Consider the following 21814-nt stretch of genomic DNA (forward strand, 5'->3'; position numbering starts at 1 on the left):
ATAATTTGCAGTCTTCTAGATGCCTAGAACATTGAGAGGCTGAATGACTTGTGCCAGATCCAGGGTGTAATGGAGCCAGCCCAAAACAATTGTTGGATTTTCAGCGTGATCATTTACACCTGGGAAATCACCAAATGCTATCAAGGCTTGATTTATTGTGTTGTCGATTGTCTAGACTTAATAGTGTTAATAATGAAGATAAAACTAAAAAGTGTGTTCTGAATATTTTTGGAGGGGAGACCATGTTGTTATACATTTACCAACATACCCCTTGACCAGGGACACATAGATGGCATGCAATCGAGCTGGAACTTTCTGGCTTCCAAATAAGCTATTTACTATGCCATGATATTTCCATGTTATAATGCATATATGTATGTGTGTATACATATAAACACAATAAATCTTTATTAGGGCAGCTAGGTGGCCCAGTGGATTGAATGCCAAGCCTGTGATCAGGGACACCTGAGTTCAAATATGGCTTACTAGCTGTGTGACCCTGTTCAAATCACAACCGTATTTGCCTCTGTTTCCTCATCTGTAAAATGATCTGAAGAAGAAAATGGCAAATCACTCCAGTCTCTTGGTTAAGAAAACCCCAAATAAGGTCACAAAGAATTGAACACAACTGAGCAATAACAGCAAAAATATCAAGTGCCTACTGTGCGCCAACCACTACCCAGTCTGGGCAGTGTTCAGTGCTGAAGGGAGGGATACAAAAGTTAGTTTAAAAATAGTCCCTCCTCTCAAGAAGTTTCTAGCCTTCTAATAAGACGCACACACATTTGGGATCAGTGCATAGTCTTTTAAGTTCATTCACAAATTATAAAATGAAGTACTACAGGAAGTACAAGGGAGAAAGTAATTTGCAACCTTGGGAATCAGGGAAGGCTTCTTGGAGGAGGTAGGTAGCATTTTAGAATTAGGTTTCAGAGGAAAGGCAGGAATTTGAGAGGTATAAAGGCAAAGGGAGGACATTTGAAGTTTCAGGAAGAGTTTGAGCAGACTCTGGCTGATAGCAGAGTGAATGATTGCAGGGTAGATGTCATTCTATCACATTTGTGGTTAAACCAAAATTATTCTTGCCCCTCTAAATTTCAAATAAGTAAATTTTTACTCTATTTCTTATATTCAGTAGAAGAATAGTATATTCTTTCTTGCTTTCTAGGATGTCCCACTGTGCTCTCTGGTGGTCAGGGGAACCACAATGTCTTTAATACAAAGTATTTCTTATTGTGTATTTCATAATGTCCAGCATAAGGCTACCAAATGGCAACTGATAGTGATGTCAAAAACTTGAGTTTCGTTTATAGTTAACATTTTAGTTAAGATTTGTTTACCTTTAGCAAGCTCTGTGGCCAGGCCCCTCACCAGAGCATAGGATTTAGGGTTTAAAAGTTCCTTACAAATCATCTAATCAGCCTGCTCCTTTTACAAATGAAAAACCAGAGGCCCAAAGAAGGTAAGCCGCATAGGTTGTAAGCAGCTGACCTGGTACTTGAGCCCAGGTTCTCTGCCTTCATATTGAATACTCTGACTTCGCCAAGTTTCTAACAAAGGAATCCAGGGACAGTTTCCAGGGAACAGTTTCATTTCCAGGACACTAGTGGCAAATAAGCTACAACCTTGATATAAACTCCATGTCTCCCTGTCCTTCTTTATAGGTATGAGGTGGTATGCCACTACAGAACTGACCAATGACATCCTGGTGCCCTCGTATGATGACAAGAAAAAGCATTGTGTGTTTCAAGGTGATCTTTTGCTGTTCAGCTGCGCAGGAGCCCACCCCAAGCACAAGAGAATATGCCCTTGCAGGGACTACATCAAGGGCCAAGTAGCTCTCTGTCAAGACTGCCTATAGCAGCAAAAATCCCAGGCCCCAACTGATTCAACTGGGAAGGAACCTAGCTGGGGGCAGGGAGAGATAGGGTGGTCCAAGGACTGCCCCAACTGCCAGAACTCTTTGGTCTTTTAGTTTAGATGTTGGTTTTGCTACAGGTGGAGTTAAAACAACAAAATGGAGTTCTAAATGACAACAAAATGCAGAGAGACAGTGCAGTGGACTGACTCTCTCACAGTCGGGATTTTTAAAAAAAATCTTCAGTGAGCAACTGTGGTGAGGCTCTTCCAAAACCATCCAGTTGCTCTTGGGTAAAAATAAATGAAGTTCCATGCTTCATTTAAAAAAAAAATTAAGACGATCATGAAGACTCTTGTGTGGGAAAAATTCCTAAATCGATTAACTTATTTATTTGTGGGAGGGCTAGGGAGGGTTAGGGAAGGAAGGGAAGGAATAATGCATTTTTTTGCCTTCTGCTGTCCATGTTCTACTTTCACTAAATAGCATTCCAGCGTAGTTTGAGATAGCAGAGGAAGGGAAGGAGGTGCCAAGCATTTGATGTACAGCGACAGTCAGGGAATTAGATCGAGGGGCACGCTGAGAAGGTTCCCAAAGAGTGACAAACTGTAGAACAAACAAAAGCCTTTTCTGTTTAAAACCGAATGGTACACTCCAAGGCATTAGTCAGTTTACCTGGACATCTCTTCAGCAAAGTAAGAGGGATAGTTCAGGCAACTGAGAAAAAGATTAGTTTTATGATGGGGAATAGCAGTGCTTGGGGAGTGTCCCAAGGGCCTAGAGCCCAAACCCATCAGATGGTGCAATTTTACAAGAGAAAAATCTCTCTTCCCCTTCAGCTCCAGTAATCTATAAAAGACAGTACAAAGAATCAATGTTGTATGAATAATATTAATGTTAGCTTGCCAGTTTGCTGTACTTTCCCTTCACCTAAAGTTGATTGCATAAAGTGGGAGGGGAGAAGGAAAATAGAAAAGACAAAAGTAAAAAACCTACTCTAAAACTTAATGACCTACTAGCCTTTTGGCTTTGAGGGAAGTAATGTGAAACTGTATGGGTAGGAATGATGTTATGACATTGAGAGAGAACCTGCCCACTCCTCCCTGAGCAGAGCAAATTCTAAAGATTTCAGGTTAGGTGATATTTTTCCTTAGGGTCTAGTATTAGAGAGGACAGGGAGGGAAGAAAGACAAGATAGGCTTCTTTTACTGTAAATTATTCCACCTGAATCTTCACTTTTTTTGGGTTCTCAAGTGGCAGCATTTTGTTTTGGTTTTGTCGGTTAAGCAGAGGTCTGTGTATGCTTGTGGAAAAGCCAAGGGGAAAGGGTGAATGAATAGAACAGATGTAACTTTGCCTTTATGTACCCGGCAGAACTTCACCTCTTTTTGCCCTAGGAATCCTCTCACCATTGCAACAATTCGGTCTGCTTAGCCCTATATCACACATGGCTGTTTTGATTGGCTGATCAATTTCTTAAAAAGTCCAACATCTCTGAATTAGGGTTGAGAAAGGAAGGTGGTCCCCGGTTCTCTCCTTATCTGAATTAACTTGTGATCCCACAAAGTTCTGTGGATTTCCATGTGGCCAGCTGACAGGTTTTTTGGGGTATCTAAATCAAAGTCAGGAAAGTTGCTGTTGAATTTGGGTCTCCTGGTAGGAAGATAAAAGAACTGAAATATATTCTGTCAAAGGAGTATGGACCCTGGGAATACTTTCATCAAATCTTCCTTCCTTGTCTCTCATCTCTCATTGGGATTCTAAGAATTTTAAGCAATTAAGTGGCTTTTCTTTGTGATTAGTTCAGTAGAAAGAAACAGAAGGGATTATGCCACTCAGATTTGAGAAATACTTAGGTCACCTTGAGAGCACTTGGCTTCTATACAGTTGATGCCCACTGTGGTCTGCAGAATTGGTAGAGACAAGACAAGGAAGGAACCATTCCTAATGAGCCTTTGTGTCTGGAAAGTTTGATTTCTCTCTGCCTTTGTGACCCCATTTGTTCTCCTAAATTATACCTAATGTATGACCTCAGCTCTTCATGGGCTGCCAAAGACCCATAGTTAGAGTTTTCTTAACTGTCCCTGCTCCACACTCCCTAACCTCACCGGCCCTGGTCATTCATGGGCAGTAATGGTGCAGGGTTAGTCACAGGAGAGAGATCCCTGTCATAGGCATTTAATGTAAGGGAATATCAAATAAGTAGCAACTTATTTGTGACATGAAACTTTACTTAGGATGCTGCTTCTGTGGGCCTTGTGGTGAGGGCTATACCAAGTTCAGGAGGGATCTTGTTTAAATCCCTTGGCAGGGTGGGTACATAGGCACACCCCTGCACCACTCTCTCATAACATTTCAGGCACCCATCACCTACATTGGGAACGTGGAGAAAGGCAGCATTCTACTAACAGCCTGCTGCCTACATTGTATAGAGAGTCAAGAGGAAGCCAGCTGTTTTCCCATCCCCATAGACTAGCTGACACTGCCATCTTGTGAGCACTGTGTTCCAGAAGCCCAGGCGCTGTCGGTGCTGCTTTGAGGCCGGCAGAGGGAGCCCCTGCCTTCTCAGCTCTTGCTGACTGGAGACAAAGGCTGGCTTTCCCAGCACTCTGCTGGTTTCCCGATGTTGGAGGAGAGAGCTATTGGAAACTGACAAAGAGAGGCCTTCTCTCCGAAAGGAGAAGCTGGCATGTTTCCTTTGCGGGTCTCCTTTCTGGGTTCGGGGATGAAGTTGGCCACTAGGACACAGGGGCAGCTCCTGAATGCCGTTTTCCTCCAGTAGAGCCTCCCTGTCAGACAGCTGAGAGAAGCCGCTGCTGCTTTGAAAATTCTGAGATTAAATAGTTCCAATTCTTTTTTCCCCCTTTTTCCCAGCCACACACTGGATATAGGCCTAAGAAGAGATTTCTTGCCTTATCTTTGCGTTACCCTGCAGGGTGTTATAATGAAGAGTACTAGTCTTAGAGTCTGAAGAAGCCCGGGTTAGAGTCCCAGCTCTGACATTTATTGCTTTGTGACCTTGGGACAGTCACTTAAACTTCTCTGTAAAATTGGCATCACGATACTTGAACTACCTACCTCACAGGGTTGTTGTGAGGGCTAGCTTTGTAAACTTTACTGGGAATCATGGTGTCACAGCAATCTGGTGGTTGCCCAGGGCATTTTTCCCAGAACCCGGGTATGAGATTTGGACCTATGCCTCCTTCATCAGGACCAAGGTCCAAAGACACAACTGGAATTGGCTGAGTTTCAAGAGCATTCATATCTGGTCAATTGGCTGTTGAAGGAGGCAGATGACAACTTTCTATTATTTCCCTCCCCCACTCTCCCGTTCTGGGAAAGGTAAAAGGATTGACTTATGTCATAAGTTATAGGTCAGCCCTTTGGGAGGGAGAATCAGGAGGGCCCTGGTCACACAGGCCCCTCATCCTTTTGGCCAGGGAGTCTTCAGATCCCTGCCCCCTAACTTTTGTGTCTGTGCCAATTGCAGGCCTATATGGAATCCTAAGCAAATTTGTAGTCATTGACAATGTGTGTGGGGTGGGGGGGAGGGGGAGGGATGCAAACCCCTAAGCATAACCAATGTTATCCTAAGCTGTAAGCATAGCTCTCCTAGACTTTGTTTTTGTACCTTTTTGTTCCAAGTGACTTCTGATTTTTTTCATTGTGATCCTAAGATCTTAGAAAATTTAAGAAAAAAAAATTAACATAATTTATTAAAGATGGTTAACAGAAAAAGCTTACCTTTGAAAGGTAAAGTGGAGAAATAGACACTGTTTTTAAATGCCAATAAAAACCTCATTTATTTCATATATGCAACTTGATTTGCACATTTATGAAGAGGCTTTCTGCATTTTTACTTAGTTTTTTTGTTGCTGCTGCTGCCCACAAGCTGTTCCTTTCTCAAAGAATCTGACATGCTTAGAAACATCAGATTCTGTTTCCTAGGCTATATTTATTGTTTAAATCATGTGCCTTTTCATTTTTCTTTGGGGTTATATGTTGGGAGCCAGATGCTGTTTGAAGGAGTATAACAGAACACCAGTTCTGCCACTTGAGTCTACCTTGTTCTAAATGTAGATGTATGTAGTATGTGTTCTCCAAAATGCCCTTTCTGTCCCCACAAATGAACAAAGCAGGAAAAAATAACATATAGGAAAAATTGATTATCATCATTCCTTCCAAAGGGCCACTTTCTGTGACCTCCCCTTGGTCAAAAATCCTCATCAAGAGAGCCATGAGTGAGAAAAAGGAGTTCACACCCAGTTCTCAGTCTCATGGTGGGAGGACATAGAAGGGGTGCTCCCTCAGCCCTTCAGGGGATCAAAGAAAAAATGGCTACCATGAGTTAGATTGGCATTAAAAGAAGAACCTCAGATCTACTAAGATTTTCAGTGTTTGTCTCTGGGATATTAGCTTATTGGCTACATAAGAGAAGACAGGAGAATAACTTTTTTTTGGGGGGGAGCCTGTTTTTTAAGTATTTGCAAGACCTAAAGAAAGATTCTTTTTTTTTTTAACTGGAAGTGGAGATTTTCTCAACACTTCAGTGAGTCCCAGATCAAGTTTAGGAGAGTAGTACATAATTAAGGGTCCAGTGGAAAATGTTTACAATTATATGTTCTTTAGACAAGACCAATTCAAATCATTCTCCTGGGGACAGCTATTTCCAAAGGTCTGGCTGGTTTTCCTCAACATTTTACCTCTTTCACAATACTGGGTTGTGTCTAAACCCGAGAAACTGTTTTGCTTTCCCGATGAATAAAGGGGTTTGTTTTAATGAAAAATTCTCATTTGTTAGAAAATTGTTTATTTTGTTAACGACAGGCTCCATTGTGTGTGTTTCTGTCCTAAGCTTGGATTATTTTATTTATTAATTAAAAGCATTATTAATTAAATTCATTTAACAGCTTTCCTCAAGCTCCATCCAGCCTTATATGGCTATTAAGCACCTTCATTGGAAGAGACAAGCAAATGGGAATAGATTCACATGTAATTTGAGAATGTAGCCATTTCCCACAGCTGAAGGAAACTGTCTTTGATTCTTGTTGGCACCAAGGGAAATGGAAAACCAGATTTTTAATAGCCAAAAGGCCAGGCTCTTTCTGTAGTTCATTCCAAAAAGCTACGTAGGACCAAGTGATTCCTTAACATTTTGGGCCCTTCCATGACATTAAATATAGTAAAGGTACATGCACTCCATATATGTTGATCTGAAAGTGTCTAAATGAAAATACAATTCTTGACTGACCTAGTAAAGATTATCCATCTAGACTGTCCTAAGTACTTGACCTTGCTAATCTAAATTCTAACTCATGAGTTTCTAATACTTTGTGACCTGAAACAGGTTGGTTCACTAGAAAAATGTAGCATATTAGCCCTAAATGAAACAAGAATTTAGGGATGGGTCTCTCTTGTTCACAACTGGACCCTGATCCATAAGTATATTTAGAACCGTTCATACAGGTTTTTTTTATTTAATGTATATTGAATGAAAGGTACCTTTTCAATCAATACTGTTTTGCCTCTGAATTTCAAATAAATGAGACTTTATTATATTTCAGATACTCAATATAGAATTGATCTCTTTCTCCCTGCTTTCTAGGGTATCTCGCTGCCCCCTGCTGGTTGGGGGGGGATCCATAGTACCCACTGTGAGCAGTCATGTTATCACCCCAATTGGATTCTAGGTTGTTAGTCATCTCATGATCTTTGCACCGAACTTAAAGGAATAAAGTTTTGTTTGTAGTTGCTCAAGTTCCAAGGAGACCAAATTCCAGAAATTGTCCTTAAAGCTGGTGTGAACATAATGTTGGATGTTACCTCTCCAAAGTATAATTCCCAAAGAGGTCAAGAACTGGACAAGGTTAAATAAAATCCGTTGTTACTGAAATGCCAGTTATTTTTTTCCCTCTGTGGTTCCTAGACTTTTCCTTACCTGATAAGTCTGCCTGCTAATTCCCTTGAAGGAACATCATAGATTTAAAAATCTATTTCTGTTCTATGTCCCACCTTATATGATCGTAATTAAAAGATATAGGAACACCAACTAATCCCTTCATATAAAAACCTTGACTGCATCTTCAACTGAATGGACATTTTTGTACTTTTTCTTCCCTTTTGTGGATACAAAAAAAGCAAGATGGAAAAGAATGTATTGCATTGCCATCCATCTCCATCCCAATTACTTGAACTTATGAAGTCATGGGAATGGATCTCTACCCACTGGATGGGGAATTGTAGGCAAATGAACAATCTCTAGAGACCAAAAGGGAAGCCACATTTTTAGAAGGATTTCAGGAAATTAATATCTAGTGTTGCCAACTTTACCTTTGTAAATGGTGCTTTTAGAGGAATGGGGGAGAGGAGAAAGATATGGAAGTAAAAAATGTTATGGGCAGAGGCTTGTAATTGAGGTGAGGACCCTAAGGCTAAAGGGGGTCTAGCTAGGTGAAATTCTGCCACACATCTCCATGTACCTCAGAAACAACTGATAGCAAGAATAGGGAGCAAACTACAGGACAGCTGAAATCCATGAAATCTGGGGGTTTGTTTTTGTTTTAAACCAGTCTGCCCGGGTATTAAAAGCAATGGATTTGTGAAAGGTAAATCTGATGCCAAAGGATGTAACGTCCCTTCCACTATAGTTTGAATTCATAACCTTGATACTTTTAAGCTTAGTTTAAATATGCAGACTGGTGTGTTCCACTATACTCTTCAAGCAGCTCACAGCTCACCAAATACTGGTTACAACTATTTCTTATTGTTCAGTTCCTGAGGTTTAATAGTCCGGGATTCTAAAAATAGGGTGTAAATGTCTGAATGTACTTTACTGGCATAGAAAGCGATGCTTGTTTTTCACTGTTGTAGAGAAAACTAGGGAGAACTTTATTTTTCAATAAACTTTTTTCTTGTGTGACTGGTGGGACTCATTTTTGGTTTGGAGCAGAAATCCAGGATCCATGTACAGTATTCACTTGAATTCTATCTGGTTGCTCAAAATACAGCCCATTGAAACTAGTTGTTGATGACATGACCAGAAAATGGGGACAACCAAAGCTTTAGTGATTTAAAATATTCACTGGGGATACCTTTACTCTTCCTTACTCCCACTTCAGACCATATGTCCCTGTATGTTCTCTCTCCACGTGTATCCAAAAAGGGAACTAGGGAAACTAGCTCCATTTTATGATTTGAATCCTGTGTAATAATACACTGATAAGAGCCAGCTAGTAAAATAGCCCAGGAAAGACCAAATTCACACACACACACACACACACACACACACACACACACACACACACATATATATATACTTTCACTGAAGCATTTAACTGTCCTGTACAAACTCCTTAAAAACAAGCCTGGTATCTAAGAGGAGAGCCTATTTATTAACCTGGTTCTCCTTCGAGGTCAGGCACCATGACTGAAGGAAATAAAAGACCACATAGGCACTATATAAATGTCTTTTTCCCTTTCCATCTAAAATATAAATAATTATTTCTATTACCTACACCTGGGTTGAGGAAAGTAGCTTTGTAAAGAATAGAAGCTCTCATTTGTATACCATTTTAATAATAATCAGAGCTAGAAAGAAGTTCCAGAGCCTTTTAACCTCTGGTTTGCTTTGGAGCTAGTGGAGAGAAAACTGAGAAAACCCCAAGAGTGGTCCATGTAGGCTAGAATATGCCCTATTGGGGCATCAGATTCATTCTTGGACCAAATATCCCCATGTAAACCTAGACAACTGATAGTTCCATTGAACTTTGATGCAAGCAGTTGAGGTGAGAGGGGCATCTAGGTGGTACAGTGGACAGAGCTCTGGCCTTGGAGTCAGGAGGACCTGAGTTCAAATCTGGCCTCAGACACTTGATACTAGCTGTGTGACCCTAGGCAAGTCACTTAACCCCAACTGCCTCATCAAAAAAGCAAAAAAAAAAAAGTTGAAGTAAAGAGATACCAAGCCTTTATGTAGTCCTCCCCATGGCCTTAGGGGCCCCCTCTGACTAGACAGGGTGTGATACCATTAGACCATTGGATAGATGAATTAACCAACATCTTCATTTTAGGGGTGAAGAAACTGGAACCTCGAGTTTGTAACAGCATTAGAAGCCCAAGGTAACATTAGCAGAACATAGGAAAAAATAAAGCACTGAACACTACACCTTCCCATCCTGCCTTTACAAGAGGCGGGGTGGTTGTAGATTGACTCCACACTGAATCACACGGTTCTGTGGTAGAGTGGGACAAACATCATACCTGGAGTTGGAGGAACTAAATTCAAAGCCTAAGCGGTGCTTCTTGCTACCTATGTGATTTTGGCCAAAAGCTGCTAAATGAAGGAGGTTTGACCAGATGATCTCTAAGATCTCTTCTGGATCTAAATGTTTAATTCTGTGACCCTGAAGTCTTGAGAGTTGGAAAGATCCTCAAAAATCATATACCCTAACCTTTCACGTAATCATGGGGGCCTCATTGTATCACAAGGTGGCTCTCAAAAGGGGGTGTGGCATGGCAGATGGTGCTGGACTTTGAGTCAGCATTTGAGACCGTGTTTCTGACTCTGACACTAGTTGTATAATCATTGGCAAGCCACCGAGCCTCGGTTTGCTATGAAATCAGATGGATGGGCAATAGGGCATATTATGTGGAATGCCAGCCATGAATCTTTATCTTTCTGACTCTAAATTCTACTTCTGACATACACTGGCTATGTAACCACAGGCAAGTCATAACCTCTTAGGGTCTAAGACTTAAGTCACAGACTGGCTATTGATCTGCACCTGGGGAGAAAGATTCACATCAAGCCAAAATGATGATAATTCTTGTACTCTCTCCTTCCCAGGGCTGTAGTGAGATAAGGACTTTGTAAACCTTAAACCTCAATATTACTCCACATATTATTTTTGAATAGCAGTAATTGTTAGGAAGGTTTTTTTATATATTAAGCCAAAAACTGCCTTCCTGGACAATTCCCCATTTTTCTGAGGCCAAGGAAAATGGGTTTAATCCCTCCTCAACATGACAATCTTTTAAATATTTGCAGACATCTATCATTTCTCTCATCTACCCATACCAGGGTAGCTAAGTAGTACAGTAGATAGAGCACTGGACTTGGAATCAGGAAGACTCATCTTCATGAATTCAAACCAGTCTCAGACACTTACTAGCTGTGTGATCCTGGGCAAGTCACTTAACCCTGTTTGCCTCAGTTTTCTCATCTGTAAAATGAGCTGGAGAAGGGAAGATACTCCAGTATCTTTGCCCCAAAAAACCCTAAATGAGGTCATGACTGAACAACACCTCACACCATTCCTCCCACATCTTTTTACTTCTAAATCAAATAGCCCAAATTCTTTCAACTCTTCCAGATCCTTCTCTACCCTTGTTCTTCTCTGCTCATGCCCTGGTTTACCAACATTCCTCTTACAATGTTATCCCCAGAACCAAACGTATGGTTCCAGACAGGCAGATGAGGGCAGACTGCAGTGTGACAATACCCATGTATCTGTGAGTGCAGCCTGTAGCTTATATTCACTTTTTTGACCGCTAAATCATCCTGGTTGAGTGAGAAAAAAAAATGTGATTCTGAAAGCAGAGGACCTTGGTTCAAATGCCAGCTCTGCTAATGTTACCTTGGGCTTCTAATGATAAGTTACAACCTCTAGGCTCCCAGGTTCTTCACCTCTAAATGAAAATGTTGGGTCGTTCATCTACCCAATGGTCTAGAATCACAGAAGTTAAGAGTTAAAAGTGACCTCAGCAACCATTTAGTTAATTCTAAAAGGTATTCTTTTCATCCCATTGTACCTTTCCTGCTCCCTACTCTCTTTAAATATTTGACAGAAAACTCACTGCCAGAGGCAATGAGGTGGCACAGTGAATAGATCGCTAGACCAGGAGTCAAAAAGACCTGATTTCATCTAAGGTTTCTGATAATTACTACCTATGTGACCCTGGGTAAGTCACTAAATTTTGCCTCAACTGTAAAATTGGAGGTATGATAGCACCTACCTCACAGAGTTGTTCTGTGTTTGTTCCCTATCCCCACACACATAACTTCTCACTACCAATAGCCTAGAACACATAAGTATTAAAGACAAAGGGATAACATGCAGTTGGATCTACTTATTTTCCTCAGATTCTATAATCACTATCTAGAGAGGCAGTATTGCATAGTGGCTAGAGGGCCAGATTTGGTATTAGGAGGCCCTGGGTTCAAGTTCTTCTACTTTAAGATCTATAATTATTTGATACATATTACCTATGTGACCCATGGCAAATCATAATCTGGTGCCTCCAAGCAATTTTAAAACAAAGCTGCAGAGATGTTCTTTATCTCCACTGGTGGATGAAATTTTTAACACAGCAATGAAATCGTAGACCAAAAGAAAAAAATTAAGAAAACCATCATCCAGGGAAAATACCAGCCTCACATTTGCAGAATGAAAAATACTTCCAAATATTATCTCCCCATACCATATAAAATAGATATTTTATTGATCATACACCATTACTTTAGAGAAGCAACAGTGTTAGAGGTATAGAATGCCTTGTGTCGAATGAACATTTTTACAGAAGAGTCTAATCTAACAAACTGCACAAACTGAAAACATCCTACTCTTTAGAGAAGAGTGTATCATCACTAACACCATCATATACCATTTACCATTTTTAACAGGCATATAGATATATGCATACAGATTTATATATAATTTTTATTTTTTACAAATAAAAGACTTCAGTTTTTACTTCTTGAAAAATGGATCCGCTTTAATAGTCACTTTCAAGTTCTGAAGGTCACTGAAAAGGGACATGTGCTTGGTTGGTCCATGCAAAGCTCTTATACGTGTCACTAAGTACTTTAAAAATAGAGTAGCTTCTTTTAAACTAATTGGTTAAGATTTAAGATTAGTAAAACAGTATGAAACCAATTAAATACATTGTTAGAAATTACAGGGCCATACGTGGATGTCTCTGAAGGGATAGCTGGGTAGGAGAAAGCTATGGGTACCCTTGACCTCACTGAGCTCCCCACATCACATGTAAAACTCTTTCAAAATGGGCCTCGATTACCAAGTAAAGGTCTCATCCTACCCAGGAGAAGATTTTCACTCTAGAGAATGAAAAAGTGTCCACTAAGTAGGGCTGGAAAATTAAGACCTCTCTCCCTCCTATACGTGTTTCAGTAATGCACTTTAATAGGAAAGGGAGCCTGTGGTGCTGAGGGATGAGCAGTGCACAGACTTCTCTGTTTTGATGGATCTACTTCGCATTAGAACAGACTTTACAAAAGAAAATTCCCCCAAAAGAAATCGAATGTTCAATTAAATAATGTTGGCACCATCTGCCTGTACTTTTGAGAGTCCTCATGCTGCTGATGCAGGGTATGGGACAGCTGGGCTCTGCCCCCACCAGCTACCTTCATTCAAACATTTCATAATGGCGGGTCTGCCTCACCCGAGGCACCATGTCGATGAGTAATCTGAAATATAAAACCAATATAAGGTCACTTCTATACCTGACCATCAGTTTGACCATTTAAACTTAACTACTGCCTCAGATATATCCTAGCTTTAAGTGTTGCCCTGGGCAAGTCATATAGTTTCCTCATTTGTAAAATGGGATAATATAGCACCTACCTCCCCGCATTGTTAGGTGGATCAAATGAGATAATATTTGTAAAGTGTTCTAAAAATTTTGTAGTGCTATTTAAATGCTACATCATCATCATCATCATCATCATCATCATCATAATACTCCACTGAACCACTGGTAAAACCCTGAAGTTTAGAATCACTTTGACTTTTTAAAAAATGGCCACTAGAAATGGTTAATTCAAATTGAAACTAGAATTTCAAATGACAAACCCAAAGCTACTGTAAAATAGTGTGATTTTTTTCTTCCATATCATTACTTATAAAAACTCCAACTATTCCCAATTAGATGTTTAGTAAGGGTTACTGTGCTCTTATAGCTGTGAGGGGACCAAGTATCATACTCACTCATCGTTAGGGTAAAAACCGAAATATGTATTCAGTATCTTATCACAGTGTACTTAAGCACACTCTAGCTACTATGGAATACATGCTCTCCTAATGGCCTGAAAGTTAACACACTTTCCTGAGTTAAGCCCCTGAATTAATACTGGAAGATATAAAGCAGCACTGTTAAGCTCCTAAATTTACTTCCTTATTCTTGGCTATAAAATGGAAGAGTGGTTGGGGGGAAGAGAATGATGGAGAAGTACACTTAAAGAACAAGGGAAAAATGAGAACAAACTCAACTCACTTGACTCCGTAGGCAAATATGGTCAGGCCAATCAACACTCCTATGCTCCCATCCAGGTACCAGACATTTGCATTGTGCTTGAACACTTCTGCACTGAGAAGAATGGAGAATCCCATCACGCCTCCTACAAGTGAGTTGAAGCCTGGAAACAAGAAGCCCAATGTTCAAAGAAAGAACACCCAACCTCAGAGGCCATAGTCTGAGTCATCATACAAGAGAACCCACGTGCTCAAGCTTTGGACAGCTTCCTTAGGCACCCTGCCTCAAAGAGCAAACATCTTTAAGGCCTGAGTAAATGATCAAATTTTCCTGGGCCTCAGGTCCTTAAGAGTTTCGCATGGAGATAAAAGAACCACACAGAAAGAAATGGAAGAATCCTTAGACAGAATCGAATCCATTTAACGGAAGAAGGTCCAAAGAACATAGGGGCTTTCCCTAGTTAATGTTAGAATTAGGACTAAAGTCTAAGTGTCCTAATTCCTAGTCCCAGTATAGTCTTACAAATAAGATCATCGTATATAATTTAATAATCCTCATGAATTCTTCATAAGGAAGAGAAGTAGGAATTGAATCTAATTTTTTAAATTTTATTAAGCACCTACTTAGTACAAGGGTCTCAGGTCCCCAGGTAGCTTTCCAAAATTAAGTTACAAAGTTGTCAATCTGCTTCAGGGGAGAGAATTTCTACATAGAAAATTCCTTAGGGCAAAGAAATACAAGACCAGGGGTGGGCAACCTGCGGCCTTGAGGTATGCTCGAGGCCACAGATTGCCCACCCCTATGACCTAGACCCTCACGACCTGACCCACAGAAAAGTACGATGCACTGTGCTATGTATGTGTTAGGGATGCAAAGCCCACAAGCCTAGAAGTTTTCTGGCTTCTTTGGGCAGAGAAATGGAGGGACATCAGAGTCTGCAGCAGTCACTGAGAAAGTAGTCTAAAGAGGGATTTTGTTGAAGATAAACACATGGGGATCTTTTTCACTTGCCCCTGAATAGCACTCATGGTGGCCTTGGAAAGAAATTCCAGAACTTTACCTGCTCAGCAGCTCAGTAGCTAGTCTATGCATAGAAAAAAAAAAAAGAAAACATTTCCTATACTTAACCTCTCATGAGCTCCTACTCTCAGCATGTCAGGTAAAGAGAAGTTTAACTTGTTCCAGAAGCTGCCTCAGTTAACCCAAGGTACTTATTTGTCGAATAAATGTGCATGTTATTCCACCAAGCAGCAATGTGCCACAGTAGTAGACCTGTACAAAGGCCTGAGTTCAAATCCTGCCTCAGACACCGAAAAGCTGATTGACCCTGGGCAAATCTCTTACCCTCTCTGAGCCTCAGTTTCATCATCAGTAAAATGGGGATAATAATAACACCTACCTCATCGGGATATTGTAAGGATCAAATAAGATAACAAATGTAATATGCTTTGTAAAGCTTAAGGCACTTTATAAATTCTAGCAATGATGATAACAATGATGTGGAGTCTCCTCAATTATGTACAAGAAGTATACAGGTTCACTAGTTACAACGTACACTGGAAAATGTCACGTAAATATCTCCTAGTATTATTAGTCAGAATTAGGAGTTTTGTGGGACTCAAATGAGTTAATGAATGTAAGTCACTTTAAAAACTTTAAAGTGCTATATAAATGTTAGTTGTTATTATTATTATTATTGTTATTAGCTTGGTGAAGATTTAATTCCCTGAGCCTTCTAGTGCCCTCCTGCCAAACTCAAGCAACACAGGAGTGTATTAGCAAAGGTGTAGCCATGAGCCCAGGAGGAGGAATGAATGTCACACATTTTAAAGTTGAATGTGCATTATTAACATTTTCTTAAGTCTAGACAATCGACAAAACAAAAAATCAAGCCACTTGTAACAGTCGCCACTTTTTGGTTAGAGCTGGTTAGAGCTGGCTCCCAGCACACCCTACATCGAATCTGGATAAGGAAGGGGGCTGCAAGGGATTGAATCTAGTCCTTGAATTTTACAGACGAAGAAACTAAGATCCAGAGACATGAAGTAACTTGCCCAAGGTTACCCAGATGTTGTGGGGTATTGCCAAAATCTGAACTCAAATAATTTAAGGGCAACACAGTGTGCTTAAAAGGGAGCTGCACTAGGAATCAGGATACCTTGACTTTAAGTCCCAGTTCTTCCAATTATGAATTCTTGTGTGACCTCTGGCAAGTCGGGTCATCTATCTGCAGCTGTTTTTCCCACCTATCCAATGAAAGAGTCAGACAAGATGATTTCTAGCTTTAATGTTCTGTTTAAACCTCTGAAGAGAGGTTTAAACAGCAAGGCAGGAGGCGGTTCAAGAGGAGAGATGTGGGCACGGGAAGATCTAGGTGAGTCCTCTAACCCATCCACTCACACTGTTCAAGTAGCAAAAGAGTACCCACACCCCACAGAATAAGCCTGATGTGTTGCACTGCTTCAATAGACCGTTCCCTATAATGAGCAAACATGGCAGCTCCAAGTCTTTTTTTTTAAGGCAATTGGGGTTAAGTGACTTGCCCAGGGTCATACAGCTAGCAAGTGTCAAGTGTTTGGTCTGAGGCTGGATTTGAACTCAGGTCCTCCTGACTTCAGGGCTGGTGCTCTCTCCACTGTACCACCTAGATGCCCCAGCAGCTCTAACTCTTAGCTAGTCCTAATCCTACTTCTTTTAGATGTTTTGCTCCCACAGTACATTTTGACTCCTTCTTCCTCCTTGGTCCTGAGCTCCAGACCCTAGCAAACACCTCAAAGTCAGTCCATCAGCATTCACTGAAGATGTTGGCACTTGCCAATGGCAGACTATGTTTCAGGCATTAAGATAGGGGCTGGCATATGAGAAAGGGTAGTAGGACCTTCAAATGACACCTTTTGTTAAACTCTAAGCACCAGGTGATTATTGCCTATATTATGCACCATTGATGTCCCCTGAATTTGGGCTCTTATTCTCTGGCAGTCCCTTGGATTCTTTAGCAAATTTCTAAAAAAATGCAATCAGGACAAACACCTCACAGAAAAGAGGCTTTGATGTTCCAGGTCTTTGCAAGGCTGTTGTAAACTCAGGTCATCCGCTCCAAATTTCTCATGTGTTCACCACTAGTGAAAATTTGATGGTGTGACTGCTTTGTGCTGTGGTTTATAAAAAGATGTCATCGCTGCCTAGGAGTCAGCCTGAGATCAGAGCTTTTCCTTTAAAGCTCAACAGAATCATCACCACCACTACCCATCACATAAAAGGGACTAATTTTAAGTCATCATCGTGTGTTCCCCTCTGACCATGGTTAAAATGAATTTTTCCCAGGTGACAGAACTTGGACTCTCTATTTGACTCTTTAGTATGTTACCACCAAGGAGGTGGTATGATACCATAGAAAGGGCACTGGATTAAGAACCAGAAGAGATCTAGACTTTCATTTCTACTCAAATCTATACTAGTTCTGTGACCTTGTACAAGTATTTGACCTCTCTGAGCCTCATTTCCCCATTTGTGAAATGAGGATCATAATACTCTAAGGGTATTTCAGGTGACAAAGCTGTGCAAACCTGAACACTTTAAAGAATTATTTATTAGAATAGTTCTTCCACATCAAATAGTATTTAAGATTAGCTCATCATCTTGGAAAACAGATTATTCTACCAACTGGAGATTCATGCAGATATGAAGACCCACATAACCTCTTAGAAGTTGGCCCATTTGCCTCTATATACTCATTTCTTTAATCTTACTGAGATCAAGCTTCATTGACTGAAAGTTCCTTTTTTTTAATTGTTTGGTTGCTTGTGGACTTTGGGAGGGAGAGGAGTTGAAAAGAAGGAAGAAGAAAAATGTGCCAAGATAAGCTTTGTTCATACTTTCAAGTAATGCTCCTTTTCTAAGCCTCTCAACCCTGACTCCTTCCTTGCCATCTTTATTATGGACACTCTTGGGAGACTTCTGGCCCAATGCTTGCTTCAAAAGAATGAACTAGCTTTGGGACTTTGGCCAAATTATCTCACCTCTATGAGCTTCAGTTTTCCCGTATTTAAAAAGAGGGTATTGGACTAGATTCTTTCTAAAACTCTTTAGCATTAACATTTTACTGTTCTGTGAATCTGAGCAGTGATATAGCTCCATGTTTTTTCCTAACATGACCACTAGATGTCCACTCAGCTCCATGAAGTCACAGAAGTAGTTCACGCATATTGGTGGTCATTCATTAAAACACACTAAGACCTCTTCCCATTCACCCAGGGTCCAAATTTTTTCCCCCTAAGGGCACAAGGTATAGGAGTGCACAGTGAAAAGATTGGTTCCATAGACATATTTTTCTCCCTTATAGGTTGGAATGGATTTCTCTCATCCATTTAAACAATTCTGGGAAACACTTCTCCTGGTGATGTTATATGGCTTCAATTCATAGCACTATGATCTCAAAAAAATCATAATTACAGGTAACCCCACTTGGGCGGGCACAAATGATAACTTGTATTCAATAAGTAATCTTAAGAAAGACTTCACTAAGGATATACATACCTGGAAATGAGATAATCCAGTTATGTAACTACACTAAAAGATGGTGAATTAATAACTGGATTGACACATGGCAATAACAAAAAAAGTTAATATTTCGTACAGTGCTTTAAGGTTTTCAATATGCTTTATTTCAGAGTCATGTAACTCAAATAGAAACAGGGGCCATTAATCTCCACATAAGATATCCTGTGGGTTGACTTAGTTTTGTTATCTATTTTATCGTATTTTTATTTATTTTATTTAATATTCCCAATAACATTTTAATCTGTTTCAGCCACACTCAGGAGTGTTTCTGGCTACTGTAGATTTGACACCTCTGTTTTACATAATAATAATTATGATTATGATTAGTAACCAGTTCCCAGGGCTGGGGACTACTAATTAACAATCATAATAATTGCTGGCATGTATACAGTACTTTAAGGTTTGAAAAGCTCTTAATATACACTATTAGTTCATTTGATCCTCACAACTCTTTATGGTAGGTGATATTATTATCTCCATTTGGCATATAAGGAAACTGAAGCTAAGAGAGAAATTGGGAGACTATAACCACATAGCTAGTAAGGGCCAGAAGCAATATTTGCACCCAGGTTTCCCCTGGTTCCAAGTCCAGGGCTCTTTATAATGTCTATGGTAAACTGTCCAAGGAACCTCATGAAGACCTCCAATGTGTTGAGAAGTAGAGGAGGGCCTTTTATGAAGGATATAGAGAGATATGAAAAGATGATAAAGTGAGCACATGTTGTACCAGAGGAAGGACCAAACCCCTTCCTCCCCTCACCCCCACCTCAACCAATGATATCCCTCTAAATATCAAAACACCACTTCTTAACATGAGTTCTCTAACTGAATCATCCACTGGAGGAGATAGGGTTTCTTTTTATTCTTCCAAACTTGAAGGGCTACCCCCAAATCAAGTATAATAGCTATTCACACCTTTCAACATTTTCAAGATTTCCAAGCTATCATGTCCCAAAACAGAGAAGAATATTCATCCATAGTCATCTTTCCAAAAAGCAAGATCCTCAGCAGCAGCCTTCCTGGCCCACATCCCATTCCTTAGAGAATCATAGGTTTGGACCTAAAAAGGATCAACTCAGAGCTCATCCGGTCCCGTAGCCTCCCTTTAAAGAAGAGGAAACTGAGGCCCAAAGAGTTTCAGTGATTGGCTGATTGCCCAAGGTCACGTAAGGAGGAAGTAGCAGAGCCAGGGTTCAAATATTTTTATTTTACTTTGATAGATAGGTAGATTCTTTCAATTTCTATTTTGCCCTCTGGTTCTAATATATTGGGGCAGCTTTCATTGATAATTTCTTGAAAGATAGCCAGGATTTTTTTTTTTTGATCATGGCTTTCAAGGAGTCCAATAATTCTAATATTATCTCTCCTGGATCTATTTTCTAGGTCAGTTGTTTTTCCAATGAGAAATTTCACATTTTCTTCTTTTTTTTTAAATTTTGTTTTATCATATCTTGATGTCTCATAGAGTCATTAACTTCTACTTCCTCAGTTCTGATTTTTAAGGAATTATTCTCTTCAGTGAGCTTTTGTACTTCCTTTTTGATTTGGCCAATTGTATTTTTTTTAGAGAGCTATTTTCCTTGGTAAATTTTTGTATATCTTTTCCCATGCTATTGACTCTTTTTTCATGATTTTCCTGCATTACTCTCGTTCTTTTTTCCCAATTTTTCTTTAACTTCTTTAATTTGCTTTTTAAAGTCATTTTAAGCTCTATCAGGAATTCTTTTTGGGCCTGAGACCAAATTACATTTTTTTTTGAGGCTTCAGATATAGCCATTTTGACACTATTGTCGTCATCTAAATTTATGCCTTGATCCTCCCTGTCGCCATAGTAATTTTCTATAGTCAAGTTCTTTCTTTTTCTTTCTTTCTTCTTTTTTTTTGCTCATTTTTTTCTTCTTTTTTTCTGACTTGGTGTTTTCATGAGTTGGGCTCTGGTCCTGAACTGTCCCAAGTGTTTTGTGCTGGGGCTCAAGGTCTTACTGCTGGCTTTCACTGGGCTTCAGGGCTTCGCTACTTGCATTCACTGGAGGGTAGGCTTCTCTTCTGGCTTGTGCTGGGGCCTTGCTGTTGGCCTTCCCTGAGTGTGGGGTTTAGCTGCTGGCCTGCCGCAGGGCGGGGCCTTGCTACTGGGTTGCTAGGGTAACAGCATCTTTCTGGTGACTGGCCCTAGAGAAGTGATCTTGCTGCTGGTACACCTTAGGGGTGGGGCCCTGTTGCTGGGTTGCTATAGAAACAGGGTCTCTTTCCTTGCTGGCCTCAGGGGTGGGGTGTTGCCAAAGGTCAGCAATGAAGTCAAGGTCTGTCTAGTGGCTTGTGCTGGGGGTGAGGTCACTAGAGTGGGGTCATGCTGTGCTGCACAGACTGCTCACTTGCCCAGGGGGCTGCTGGTTTGCAAGAGCTCAGGGCCTCAAAATGGTGGAATTCCCCAGACTGGAGGTCTTGCTGCAGGCCCCCTGCTGTGAGGCTGGACCCATCCCAGTGAGACAGATCTGATAAGCTGCTTCCCTGCTTCTAGACCAATTCTGAGGGGGTTTTCTAGTTGTTTGGAGAGAAATTTGGGAGGGCTTCAGAGGGTTCCTTCCTCAGGCCGCCATATTGGCACCAGAAATTTTCTGTTACTCCTAGTAAGCTGCATTTTCTACTAACTTGAGGGCTACTAACAATTCCCACCCAGCTGGAGGTTTCTTATTACTCATTAGCACCTCCCCAAGGTAGGCATGGGCAGTTAAAAAATAAATCAATTCTGTCTCTTGTTGACAACTTTGGCCAAAGATTTGTTGGGAATTTAAAACACTAACATAAAATTTATTGATTCCAGAAAAGTGGGGTATATGTCTGGCACATGCATGCATAGAAGTTGGGGAACACTGTTCAACTCCGTGAAAGCTATAATTTTGGAGAAATGTTTGTTAGTTCTAAGTATAAATAAAGTACCTAATGATAGACTTGCTTCAATGAATATCTACTGAAGTTAGCATATTAATAATACACGAATAAACTAATGTTTGGAAGTTTTGGGAAACAGTTTTTAGTGAGCTAAATGCTACCCCTATAATGATGTCTACAATTAATTTATTTAGCTGTTTTTTTTCCTTCTTAGAGTATAGAGACGAACTTTAACCT

General features: G+C 40.3%; 2 protein-coding genes across 3 annotated transcripts in view; one reads left to right on the forward strand and one right to left on the reverse strand.

Annotated features, from left to right (window-relative positions):
- The window catches only part of MGAT5 (alpha-1,6-mannosylglycoprotein 6-beta-N-acetylglucosaminyltransferase), a 378389-nt gene extending 369612 nt beyond the window's left edge, over window positions 1-8777 (forward strand). The window contains 2 exon segments of the mRNA XM_078146828.1: window positions 1665-1682; window positions 1684-8777. Of these exon segments, the coding sequence (XP_078002954.1) occupies window positions 1665-1682; window positions 1684-1861 (196 nt within the window). The 3' untranslated portion in view covers window positions 1862-8777.
- A 3787-nt stretch (window positions 8778-12564) lies between these two features.
- The window catches only part of TMEM163 (transmembrane protein 163), a 399751-nt gene continuing 390501 nt past the window's right edge, over window positions 12565-21814 (reverse strand). For both annotated transcript variants that reach the window (XM_078146075.1, XM_021009490.2), the window contains exons 7-8: window positions 14150-14291; window positions 12565-13343 (exon numbers count right to left, since the gene is read on the reverse strand). In XM_078146075.1, the coding sequence (XP_078002201.1) occupies window positions 13283-13343; window positions 14150-14291 (203 nt within the window). In that variant the 3' untranslated portion in view covers window positions 12565-13282. The remainder of the gene's footprint in view (window positions 13344-14149; window positions 14292-21814) is intronic.

Source organism: Phascolarctos cinereus, unplaced genomic scaffold (assembly GCF_003287225.1).
Source record: "Phascolarctos cinereus isolate Bilbo 61053 unplaced genomic scaffold, phaCin_HiC Scaffold_726;HRSCAF=1367, whole genome shotgun sequence".
Taxonomy (NCBI): domain Eukaryota; kingdom Metazoa; phylum Chordata; class Mammalia; order Diprotodontia; family Phascolarctidae; genus Phascolarctos; species Phascolarctos cinereus.